This window comes from Amyelois transitella, chromosome 9, assembly GCF_032362555.1.
Source record: "Amyelois transitella isolate CPQ chromosome 9, ilAmyTran1.1, whole genome shotgun sequence".
Classification (NCBI taxonomy): domain Eukaryota; kingdom Metazoa; phylum Arthropoda; class Insecta; order Lepidoptera; family Pyralidae; genus Amyelois; species Amyelois transitella.
Window position 1 is genome coordinate 2169148 of NC_083512.1, and position 13185 is coordinate 2182332.

Here is a 13185-nt window from a genome sequence, read left to right on the forward strand (position 1 = left end):
CGAGTGGGTGGGTACCTGTTCAACTTGTGCTCGCCATTGAGCTGCTCCCCGGCGGAACTGTGCAAACACAAACATTGAGCGTCTCACAGCGACAACGCGACATCTGTCGCACGCCTAACGTACTAACGTTATTAAAAAAAAAAAGAATAACTTCGGTCTTTACCGAACGAAAATCTATCGTTTATATCGTTAATCGTATCGTTTAATGATTGGTAAAAAAAAAAACTTGGCATTTGACAGATAATAAATTCTCAAACCTATAAAACTTTTCTTATATACATACATAAAATCACGCCTTTTTCCCGGAGGGGTAGAAGTATTTATATATATTAACAAAATTTTAATTCAGTACCCAGTAGTTTAATCTCTAATCTAAAATCCTATATTGACCAAACAATATTGATGTGTATTACTATGTATGTAAGGTAGGGGATCCATTGACAAGTGGAGATAGCTGCCATAGACATTAAACATGTTTGTAGTTTACTTCACTTCGTCGTGGTTGCTATTAATATGTTAACTAAGTAGGTATGTTATTGATATTAATGCTCTTTTCAAAAGATGTGGAATATATTCTGAGTAGAAATCAGACTAACAGCTCACCGTTAAACTTTGCCAAAATTTTAAAATTGGTAAAATTCGAAAACAAGATGTGAATGCGACCAGAAAAAAGAATAACGAGTATAAGGAAAGATAGATGGAAAACAAAATAGTTCTATTTAATACTGTGCGCTACTCATAATAACTAGCTATGTCTCGTCGCTCGGTCGTGTCGTGTGTAGACGCCCTTAGATTCGAAGGTCGCACTAAGCTATGTACAGAAGAGTTGCAGGCCATGTGACGTCACAATTGTACAGTGTCAGAATTTTCCTTAGAAGTGTGCGATTTCTTTTAAACTTTAAATGTAAGTGTGTAGGTAAATTGTATCAGACTATATGTTTCACTGACTGGTCTGGGATAAATAAAACTTTGGTATTTCTATTCCGGAGATCTGATGCTGATAAACCATCATAACCAAAAGTTATCAGAATACATGTCAAAAATATTCAATTATTCGTAAAGCAAACGTCACGAAACACATTCTAATTTTAAATCTAAAAGACCGATGAATTATATTTATAAATATTTCCTCGATTGTTAACATCGTAGATAACAGTGAAGCAAGTTTAAAAAAAAAAGTAAAAAATGACACTAGTATCAATTGATGTATTTAAAAAATATATTTTTAGTCTATTTAGTGTTGCCGCTGAGTATTTTGCATTACGAATCACAATTCAAATAAAGAACATTCCCTATTCTGTATAAAAACTTTTTTTTTTCAAAAGAGGGTAGGTAGTGTATAAACAGCCAGTGCATATAAAGCGTACCTTCTCAGTTGAGGCGGTGATCCTTCCACGTGGCCGTTGGTCTCTTTCGCCAGTCTTACCGCCATATCGTGATCTCTACGCTCTTGTTCTAGTCTGAAAATGAATGTTCCATTTGTTTCTGTAGTTCTTGTGCAACGAGGCAATCTTTTTGCTCATTCCGCATCATTGATATTTATATTTGATATTTATAGTCTTTAAAATATTAACTCTGTGACAGATGTCCAAAGCATACATTTTGTGGTCTGAATTTTTCGTACCTACGTCATAGTCATAGTTCGATCCAGAGGTGAAGTTATATTTTAATGACTATAGGATAGTAAATAAAAATATACGGGACAAATCACACAGATTGAGTTAGCCTCGAAGTAAGTTCGAGACTTGTGTTACGAGATACTACGATACTATATTTTACAATAAATACTTATATAGAAAAACATCCAAGACCCAGGCCAATCAGAGAAAGTTCATTTCTCATCATGCCCTGGCCGGGATTCGAACCCGGGACCTCCGGTGTCACAGACAAGCGCACTACCGCTGCGCCACAGAGGCCGTCAATAGTGTGGGGTAAGTTAACCAATAAGCACATAAAGTACACTATATCATACCTCTCCCTGTTCTCCAGGTCGTGCTTGGCGGCCTCCTCCATCTGCAGCTGCAGCTGCTGCGCGGCGAGGCGGTCGCGCTGCTCGAGGCGGGCGCGCTCCGCCTCCTCCGCCTTGCGGCGCGATTCCAACTCCGCCTTCCTGCACACATTCATTCATTCATCATTCAAATAATCACGGCTATATCCCTTGTGGGGTTAATAGAGCCAGCAATCTTGAAATACCACGTTCAGATGTTTGGCTTAATGATAGAATTGAGATTCAGATAGTGACAGGTTGCTAGCCCATCGCCTAAAAGCCCAAGTTTAGAAGCCTTTCCCTATGTCGCCTTTTACGACATTCATGGGAATGAGACGGATTGGTCCTATTCTCTATTATATTGGTGCCAGGAACCACACGGCACACATTGATATTTTTTTTTATTCAATATTGAATTAGACATTTGTCTTCCATCTCACCTGATGGTAAGTGACGATGAAGACGAAGATGTTACATCCATATCCAAGAGATACCCATTTTTTTTTATTTAGGAAGGCGCTAATACTCTTTTTTACAGACTTGTTACGAACTCCTTTAGAGTGTTCTGAACTCCTTTCTAAAGAACAAATAATTATTGTAATTTAAAATAAGAACAAACAATATAAAATGACAGGTTTTTGAGCGAGCATCATCTTTTCTTTGCTTAGCGCAAATATTTTATTATTTTCAGCATATTTCCTATAAGACTACTACCATAATTGGTAAAAAAAATGGCAATGAACAGACATAATTTAACAAATTCGCAGGTAACAGTTAGTAAAGTGATAAACAGACTCACTGTCTGCGATGTTCTTCTTCTTGCTGGAGTTTCTCCAACTCCTTCCTCTTGGCTTCTTCAGCGGCGCGCATCTCCGCTTCGATGCGTTTCAATCTCTCCTGCTCCTCTCTGGAAACAAAACAAATAAACTTTATTAATATTACACATAATATATAATTTAACAATATGAATGCAAATTAAAAGTTCAATAAATATTATTTAAGTTATTTAATATTTAACGTGACTTAGTGAATCTATTTAACTAAATATGTAATAAAACGAGAATATTTCGATTAAATTTATAAATGTTCTCCCAAAAATGCAATCAGAAAAAGCAGGCATAGCCGTACCCTGTGGCATGGTACGGTAGATTTATCGAAGAATTGGTTGATAAATTAAATCCAATTTCTACATAAAAGGAAAAAAGAAACAAAAAGAAAATTACCTGTTCTTCTGATCGATCATAGCCTTTTGCAAAGCGGCCATCTGTATCTCGACATCTTTGGTCAACTTGTTGCACAACTGGTCGATCTCCTTGCGGGAAATCTTCTCGTTTTTCTGTGCAAAAAACAAACAAAATATGAAACAGACTGAACTAGTTCCATTGCTATTGGCGACCTATGTTACACAGTAAGTCCGTAAGTCACTAAGAAGAATCTCAAGTTTATTAGCCTTTCCCTTAATCGCCGTTTACGATAGCCATGACAAACACCACACGGCACGTGTTTATATTTATTTAATTTCCATTCCCGTGAGAATTTCAGGAAATAATACTATATAAGTTCTCACCTTGATAGCAATAACAGCACTGGCAATAGATTTCCTCAAGTTCTCTATATTCTTCTGCGCGCTCTCCTTCTCCTTCTTCAGCTGTGACGTCACCGTCTCCATGTCCTTCAGGTTGTGATGCAGCGCGCTTATTTTCGCTATAGCTTTGTACCTAGGTCTGTGTTGTTTTCGAACTAGGTACCCTCGAATGCTTTTTTGTATAAGAATGAGACATTCCCGACGGTATAGTATCTTGTTCTTTACTGTAAAGAAAGTTAATAATTATGACGATTTTAAACCTGTCAAATAATTATTTATTAATAGATTGAACAGCCATGGTGACGCAAATTTTGCGTATTGTTAGAATACCCGGTAACATTGGCAAAGATACAAGGAACATAATGCATAAAGTTTTTCGTTACATTTATTGGCAACGCATCGAAAAACACTAATAGGAGCGTTGATTTGCAAGCATTTCGGCTACGAACGCAAGTGAGAATATTATCATAATTGTTCGAGGGATCGAGAGAGATAGAAAACAGAATGGAAATGAGAAAAAGGGACAGACAGAGAAATAGTTTACAAATGTTATACTTACACTTGATAATAGACAACACAGCGAATATAGAGCGTCTCCACCTGGACTTGATGAGCCAAGCTAGAACGGCGTCCACAATGCTCTTCAAGTTTTCTGGGTCCGATCGCATGATCGTGTCGAATTCCGAATATTTCCCGGGACGGAAGAATACACGGGTGATGCCGAATTTGTAGTCTTTGTCCGACAGACCCAGGCTGTGGACTATCGCCTGTGGAAGAAAGATATATAGAATAGAATAGATTTATTTTCAAAATTGGATACAGGAGTTTCACTTATTGAGGTCAAATCACTTAAATCTAATTATAACTACTACTACCGCTTCCAAAGCGCATGTGTAGAAGAAGCGGCGGAACAAACTACACTGCAGCATTTTCATCGGACGTCAATTTACAAATATAGATCTCTTAAATCTAAATCGTGGACGAATACACACTGTCTACATTAAAAACCATGAATGAATGAAGAACTAATTATATCAATACGAATATTTCATCAAATAAAAAAAAAAAAAAGATAAAATAAAATATATTTAAAAATAGTAGTGAGTTTAACGATAAGCACATTTAGTACAGATCATTAAATTTAAAGGGGCTTCTTGAAGGAGTTTTAAAATAGCGGCGGTTCCGATTATATTTTAACTGAGTGAGCACTAAAGCGCCCTCTATGATCATACTGCTGGCGTACGTCCATCTAAGGTGGGCCCATAACCATGATTTGTTTGTTTGTAATATCTTTATTGCACAGAAATTTACTCAGTTACAAGAAATAGTAAATAGTTATAAAAGAAATAAGTCACTTGCCATGGCAGACTTTTTGGTTAAGTCAGGTTTAACACGAAGCGACTCTCATCTGACCTCTGCAACCTTTGCAGGGGAACTTAACACGTATTGTATGATGGTTACCGATTCACTGACACTCTAACTAAAGCGCCCTCTTTGTACAACTATATCAACTATTTTATATACTACACAGAATATACATACATACATCTATAAAATCACGCCTCTTTCCCGGAGGGGTAGGCCTCCTTCCACTTGCCACGATCTCTGCATACTTCCTTCGCTTCATCCACATTCATAACTCTCTTCATACAAGCTCGGCGGTTTCGGGTACTTTTGACCTGACCCTTTACCAGGACGTCCTTAATTTTTGATCAAGATACGTTCGTCTAGGTTTTCCCACTCCGACATTTCCCTCCACACTCTCCTTGGAACAAACACAGAATATCTTCGGCTTCAACGCTTGAAATTTGAACGGCATGTTGATGTACTATATCTGATGTAGATCATTGAAGGGAACTCTCAATGGATATTCATGTTCCATTAGTTCTCAAACAGCGGCGGTTCCGCTACATTTTCGCCGAGCAACAAAACACCCTCTATGTAAAACACTATTACTATATCTCACCTCACAGAATATCTTCGGCTCCAACGCCTGCAGTTTCGGCGGCATGTAGTTGTTATACATTTGGTGTAGATCATTAAAAGGTGCCCTTGAAGGGTATCCATGTTCCATTAGTTCCAATACAGCTGCTGTTCCGCTACATTTTCGCTGAGCACCAAAACACCCTCTATATAAAACTCTATTACTATATCTCACCTCGCAGAATATCTTCGGCTCCAACGCCTGCAGTTTCGGCGGCATGTAGTTGTTATACATTTGGTGTAGATCATTAAAAGGTGCCCTTGAAGGGTATCCATGTTCCATAAGTTCCAATACGGCTGCCGTTCCGCTGCATTGTAACTGAGTGAGCACTAGAGCGCCCTCTATAGCGCGGCCAGTCATACGGGAGTTTGGCTTGATGCAGCGGACGAAGTTCGTGCCCTAGAAGTGGAATGGGGGATAATAAATTGAACATTTTGGTTCATCCTGCTTTAGGAGTGAGTGCTAATAATAATACAACTTGTTATGGTTGGGTTTTAAACAAAATTAAATTAACAGAAAAATAAGGATGTATATAATATACAAAGGGATAGGCTTAAAAACTTGGGTTTCTTTTTTTAGGCGATGGGCTAGCAACCTGTCACTATTTGAATCTCAATTCTATCTACCAAATAGCTGAGCGTGGCCTATCAGTCTTTTCAAGACCTTGGCTCTATCTACCCCACAAGGGATATAGACGTGACCATATGTATGTATAAAATGGGAGAGGGACATGACAAATTTTTCAAAACAATAGTAGTAGAATATATAAGATGAATAATTTTACAGAAAGATGGTATGAAAAAGACCAAGGATAAAATATTTTTATCAAATAGAGGATAAAGTACACGTGTCATATACAAACAAATAAAAAAAAAATGAAGTGAAAAGAGATGAACGCTAATGCGCAATGACGCTCCACTACACTCCACAGACAAGAGTTAGCTCTTAACCCTTCAGCTGCGGCGGCTATACGCAAACTGCGCACCTCGTCTGCGGCGTTCAAGCGCCGCGGCGGACGGGCGCGCAGTGTCTTAGATTTTGTTGTATATCTGTATATAATTATTTGGGACCTACCCAAAAATTTATTTTTTTTTAAAGATATATAAATGAAGAATCATATGCAATAAATTTTGATGCGAAAAAACACTTGCGTTTATTATATTTAGGTCACTGAATTCAAAACTTACCGAAAAATTATCCATTGTAAATATTTTACTGATTTTGCAATTTACATCTTTCATATATTCTGTTTTTGTTTACTATTCCACAAAGTCCAATAATTGAGGAATTTAATGGTGCCAAAAAGTTATTATGTCCCAAGTAAAATTCTCTAAAATCGTCTTCACAAATAATCCAGTAAGAATCACGATTTCGCCATTTTGCAACTTCTACAACGCAAACTTTATACTTCTATTACCATGAAAATATTGAAATGTAGATTTATTTGAGGCATTGTAATCGTAAATAATGTATTTGGCTTCACAAAACAACAAGTAAAATGTATCTAAATGTCTTAAAATAGTATATTTCTACTAAAAACTGAAAACTTACCTAGAAAACTATCATTTTTTCAATTGGCTCGTTCATTCACTTACATTTGTCTTTGCTCAACTGTAAGGGCAGTGTGGCAAACACGAAAAATTGTAGTTTCGTTTTTATATCAGACATATATAGCTTGCCTAGAGAAAATGAGCGAAAAACCATAGCCAAAAACTAGAAAAATGTATGTCTGTGTGCGTGACTTGTTTGCCTTGCTTGTCTGCTGATGGCCGTATCTGGACAAAATGGCGGCATGTGGTTAACGCCTAACTGCTGATGGCCGTATCCGTCCACTGTCAATGTTTGTCTAACTGCTTTAGGTCGGATCTGGGCATATCTACAGGATGTTTGTTTTTAGTTGTGCACGTTAGTAATTTGGAAAAGAGTGTCTTGTAAAAATAAAAATAAAATGTTGATTAAAATGTTTCTTTTATTGGAATACAAAAATGTACAATGTTTATTGGTTTCCACTACTCTAAACCTATTCAATTCATAGTACATACTAGTAATTATTTTTACCAATGATTCATAGTACATACTAGGAATTATTTTTACCAATGAAAAAATAAAAATAAAATTACAATTTTGTAAAAATAATTACTGAACTGTTTTTGATAAGTTTTTTTTTTCAATAAATCTATAATGATAAGAACTATGTAATATATAAAGACTTATTGAAAAAAAATACTTTCATCAAAATCGGTTCAGTAATTTTTGAGATAGGGAATAGTGTTGAAGTCGGTTGTTTTGTAAAAAAAAATACTTATTTTTAATGAATTATGAATTCAAATTAAACAAAAAAATTTTGCGTAGGAATCGAAATTTTAGATTCCCATCATTTCACTTTACTGATAACAACAACGTTTTAAAAGGGTGTTATTTAAACAGTCTGCAGAATATTCATATGCAAAAAAGTTTACACAAATTCAGAAGCGCAAGTGAAGAATAGGATAACAGAAGAATAGGCACCAAACTGCACTGCAGCAGTGTCTCTAAATGACGTCAACTTAAATTTTAAACAAAGCATGTTTGGACTCAAAACACGCATGCGTTCGATCGAGCTCAAGCCGACTGTAACCAAACTCAAACGTTTATTCAGAAAATAGGCCTTTGTAGGCACTTTTTTACGTCAAATTACATGTAAAAATTATCGATTTAGATAAATTAAATAGATATGTATTCAAAACTCAAATTTAAAATTATTAATTCTTTCAAAGCTAAAGACTACTAGCGCTTCGTAACCGACCACTGCAAGAGAAGAAACGCCGAAAGAAACTCTTTTCAACAGTATTGGTCGCCTACTCGCCTGAAGGGCTTTGAATTTTTTTTTTTTTTATTTTATTTGTATATTCATTCTATGTATCTTATAACCCGTAGACCAAACCAGTGCAGTCCTAAGAAAGAAGGGATCAAAGAGAAAAAAGTATTTTTAAACAATAATCCTAATATTAATATTTAAAAATAAAATAATGTATACATAAATAGATAAACACCCAAGATCAGAAGTCAATATGAAAAAGATAATTTACCAACTTGACCTGACTGGGGATCGAACCCGAGACCTGGAAGTAGCAGTCTGGTGTGTTGACTACTACATCACACATTTTATATAAATATATAACTAATATAAATAAATAGATAATATTTAATTATATATTTTATATATATGTAACTACAGAAGTAATTTACAAACTATAGATTTTCTAAAGTATGATACTCAAGCCAACATTGGCCAACACAAATATACACCGTGCAATGACTGCACGCGATGTTACATTTTTGCCTGCATCTAACACAACGTCCCCTCTTAAATTTATCTTGTTTTTTGGTTCGCTCCTCGGTCACCTCATTATGAACAGGGAAATGATTAAAATCCCTGTTCAGCCTGCTACAGGTGGGGATGGGGACCTGGCGCGAACGTGAGGAGACGTTTTGTCCGAATTCTAAGCAGAGCTCTTCAGCAAGCTTGAAACGAAATTGGCGGTGAGTCATTTTTTTATGCTGGCCAATGTTAGCACAATATATAATATATGCATTTAAAATAGATATATTTAAAAGACGTCTAAAAACTTTAATATACCATTTGATTCCCCTCTTTCTTTCTAATAAATACATGCTTAGCTTTTGATCTTTGAGATCGACGCCTCCCATGTATTTATTATATTCATGGACCACGACTGGTTTGGAGCAGGGTTGGCCAGCCCTGTGCCCTGGAGCCATATCTGTTTTGTGGTAAGTAGATACAGTGGTGACAAGCTTCACATCTTTCCATGCTATGACGGATACATCACCACAGTGTCTACTTACCACACTACCCCTAGCCATCCTTTTATCCTGCAAATTTTGGATTTCTACGGGCGTGTCTTTTCGGCGACGGTTCAGAGTACCGACTACGTCAGTTTTATGTTTTTTTAGAAATTGGGTCAGAGGAACAGAATTATAAAAATTGTCCATGAACAGGGTATATCCCTTGCCTAAATAGTTCTTGAAAAGCTCAAGGACTATTTTGGCAGTGGATGTAGTAAACCCGTAAACCGTTTCTGCAGTTGTCGTGCCTTTGCCGGCATACAAAATTAAATTTACTACGTATCCAGTTACGGCCTCACAGAGTTCATAACTTTTGATACCGAATCGAGCTGCTTTGGAACGAATGCATTGTTTCCAGCTTAAATGACCCTTCCAAAGCAGCAACGATTCGTCTATCGATACTTCTCTGTGAGGCACGTAAATGGACTGGAATTTTTTATTTAAATAATCTATAATAGGTTTTATTTTAGCTATTTTCTTATCACGCCCCTGTACATGTATGTTGTTGTTATCAGTAAAGTGCAAAAATTTTAAGAGCATTACGTAATGATCCCTTGACATCAGTTTTCGAAACTCCGGCATACCCATCACACCCGTCATCCAATATTCCTCTAACCTACTTCTTACACATATTGACATAAATATCATCACACCTATAAGCCTATATAGTTCGGAAACCGAAGTTTCCACCCAGTCGTTCATGCGAGATTTACTTGGCATGGAGTCTCCGGTTTCAAAGAAACCGGTTATTGTTTCCCAAGCGTAATGATTCGTTTCGTGGACAATAGAATCCATCAGAGGCTGGTCCCAAATTTGAGTAAACAAGCCTAAAGGACTTGTTCCCTCAATTTTAGGACCAGCTTCTTCGTTGAAGTCCTCCCTGACCCCTCTAAATTCGTTAAAATCAGATGACCAAGTCAATGGCTCCTCACTAACTTCATCTTCAATAAAATCGTCATCTGATTCCAACATCTGCTGTAACTGATCGAGAGTCAATTCTTCCTCGGCATCCTCATCACTTCCAGAGTCGATGGCTAATTCTTCAGCCAGCTCAGGATCCAGTATGTCTTCATCCTATTAAAAAAACCAAACCCTAAACCACATGCAAGCATACACACAAACATAACAAAAGCGGGTATTGTTAGAGATGCCAACCACAATATTTTTATAAAAAGGAATAATTAGTGTATCCCAACGATGAACAGGAATAGAGATTCCTGTTCATTTTTATTCAATTAACTTTCAATATATTCATGCCATATTGCCAATTTCGCTGAATTACGTTATTGAGCATACACCAAACACCTTTATATCAATGAAGTTACAATACATTCATACCGCATTGCCAATTTTAGCAGAATTGTGTTATTGAAGCACAAACCAAACACCCTTAGTTACATTACCTTAGTTACTGGATGGACTAGATTTCTATCAGATAGTCCGGTGCACGATGAGAGCGGCAATAAATAAAAATCCCTTTCTCAATGCAAGTAATTTATACTTTCAAAGAGTGTTATGAAAATGAAACTTACAGGTTCTCGGCCAAAAAGATTACGCGGCTGACCTTTCGTACGTTCCTCTGGTACCTAAAAAATAATTATTTTGTAAATAACATTGCATGTTGTGATAATAGGTAATATTTTGTTTCGATAATCCTTACAATAGACATCAATAAGTGAGCAATAAGTTAGTATACATCTCGACATATTATTATCTTGGTAGTTAAAAAAAAGTTGAACATCTACTAAAGTTATCAAAAAAAAGAAAACCATTCTTACAGCAGCTACTTTTTCGCCGCCATGGACCAACTCATCCACGATCTCTATGGCTTCGCCTTCCACAGATAAATTTTGGGGCCGCCAAGGCTGTAATAAAATATACGAAATAATCAGTTTTTGTTTTTAAAGTAAAAGGGAAAGTTAACAAAACTGGAAAATAACATACTCTAATCCTCCCTGATCCAGATGTCTCCAAGACTACATCTCTGCCCCGAATAAGGGATCCCTGAGGAGTTCTAGTCACCTCCAAGCCGACAAACATGCTTCTGGAAGTACTTGGGGTTTGGGGTTCCATTTTAATCTGTCAATAAAATAAAATTATTAGCATGTATTCAAACCAGACATCGATGTCATCAGAAAGTGCTCACGGAGACAAAACTAACGAGCTAAAACACAGCGCGATACGAGTTACCGGAGCGTAGATCCTGTATACCACCTTCCGACTGCATCATCAGACCCTCGATGTCACTTCATCAGAAAGTGCTCACGGAGACAAAACTAACGAGCTAAAACACAGCGCGATACGAGTTACCGGAGCATAGATCCTGTATACTGTATACCACCTTCCGACTGCATCATCAGACCCTCGATGTCACTTCATCAGAAAGTGCTCACGGAGACAAAACTAACGAGCTAAAACACAGCGCGATACGAGTTACCGGAGCGTAGATCCTGTATACTGTATACCACCTTCCGACTGCATCATCAGACCCTCGATGTCACTTCATCAGAAAGTGCTCACTGAGACAAAACTGACGAGCTAAAACACAGCGCGATACGAGTTACCGGAGCGTAGATCCTGTATACCACCTTCCGACTGCATCATCAGACCCTCGATGTCACTTCATCAGAAAGTGCTCACGGAGACAAAACTAACGAGCTAAAACACAGCGCGATACGAGTTACCGGAGCATAGATCCTGTATACCACCTTCCGACTGCATCATCAGACCCTCGATGTCACTTCATCAGAAAGTGCTCACTGAGACAAAACTGACGAGCTAAAACACAGCGCGATACGAGTTACCGGAGCGTAGATCCTGTATACCACCTTCCGACTGCATCATCAGACCCTCGATGTCACTTCATCAGAAAGTGCTCACGGAGACAAAACTAACGAGCTAAAACACAGCGCGATACGAGTTACCGGAGCGTAGATCCTGTATACCATCTCCCAACTATCATGACATCATGTCATCAAAACCAAACGACATTTTGACTAAAACCAATAAAATAAATTTCGTAGATTTAGTTTCAATCAATGAATAAATCACAGAGGCTTTTGAAAGCATGCTGTATATTAGCGTCGCGATACAATACACAGACAGTGTACGACACAAGTAAGATGGCGGACATAGTGCGTATGTGTGCGTGTAACGGATTCTCAGTCTTGAAAAATATAAGATATTTACAAAATCCATGTATTTATTGTAAAAAAGTTAGTGTATTTCAATAGTATAATAAATTTACTATCTAAAACCAATTATATCCATTACAGAGGTATTGGATATAATGCATAAACTAACACGAAAGAAATATGTAACACACTCCATCTACTTTTGAAAAAGCTAAAATCCTTCTTTTTTTACTAAATCTATAAACTTTTACACGTAATTGCTTCGAAAGTAACTATATAATAACGAAATAAAAACATTTACATACCTGTTTGTAATTACAGCCAAAAAAGACGAGTTTTCTCACACGTTCTTCAGTCACTTTGCAACACAACGAAGTCACAATTTGAAATGACTTGGTTAGCTAAATGAACGGATGAAATTCATATTTGACAGTTGTCTATGACGGCTTCATTCGTTAGAAATACATTTCAAATAATAAAACACCTTATTTCTTGTTATTAGATATTATATTTGTGTAAAAACTACGACGAGTGCATTTGGACGGATCCGGAACAAAGCATTCCTAGTACATGCCCGGATACGGCCTAAAGCTTACGAAGGGTTAAATTTAATATGTAAAATAACATAAGTTGAAATTTTATGATCAAC

At 36.9% G+C, this 13185-nt stretch overlaps 2 protein-coding genes across 7 annotated transcripts in view; both read right to left on the reverse strand.

Annotated features, from left to right (window-relative positions):
* Positions 1–13185, reverse strand: part of LOC106130354 (myosin heavy chain 95F) — a 50102-nt gene that overhangs the window by 5931 nt on the left and 30986 nt on the right. For 3 of the 4 annotated variants that reach the window (XM_060945756.1, XM_060945754.1, XM_060945755.1), the window contains exons 14-21: positions 5731–5955; positions 4132–4339; positions 3555–3796; positions 3211–3323; positions 2787–2894; positions 1973–2110; positions 1368–1460; positions 16–57 (exon numbers count right to left, since the gene is read on the reverse strand). In XM_060945756.1, the coding sequence (XP_060801739.1) occupies positions 16–57; positions 1368–1460; positions 1973–2110; positions 2787–2894; positions 3211–3323; positions 3555–3796; positions 4132–4339; positions 5731–5955 (1169 nt within the window). The remainder of the gene's footprint in view (positions 1–15; positions 58–1367; positions 1461–1972; positions 2111–2786; positions 2895–3210; positions 3324–3554; positions 3797–4131; positions 4340–5730; positions 5956–13185) is intronic. The other variant, XM_060945757.1, reaches the window with a different exon arrangement.
* Positions 8345–13170, reverse strand: LOC132902064 (piggyBac transposable element-derived protein 4-like). 3 transcript variants are annotated; one of them, XM_060945761.1, is made up of 4 exons: positions 12842–13170; positions 11347–11481; positions 11181–11267; positions 8345–10988 (listed from the first exon to the last, which is right to left on the reverse strand). In XM_060945761.1, exon 4 carries the CDS (start codon positions 10372–10374, stop codon positions 8788–8790), a length of 1587 nt encoding a protein of 528 aa, XP_060801744.1. In that variant the 5' UTR covers positions 10375–10988; positions 11181–11267; positions 11347–11481; positions 12842–13170; the 3' UTR covers positions 8345–8787. The 3 variants fall into 3 exon arrangements, with proteins under 3 accessions (XP_060801744.1, XP_060801743.1, XP_060801745.1); XM_060945760.1 differs by lacking the exon at positions 12842–13170 and having other exon boundaries at positions 11347–11686; XM_060945762.1 differs by lacking the exon at positions 12842–13170 and having other exon boundaries at positions 8345–11267; positions 11347–11687.

Excerpts from the sequence above, each read along its gene's own strand:
- LOC132902064 (XM_060945761.1), bottom strand. The coding sequence starts at position 10,374 with ATGTTGGAATCAGATGACGATTTTATTGAAGATGAAGTTAGTGAGGAG.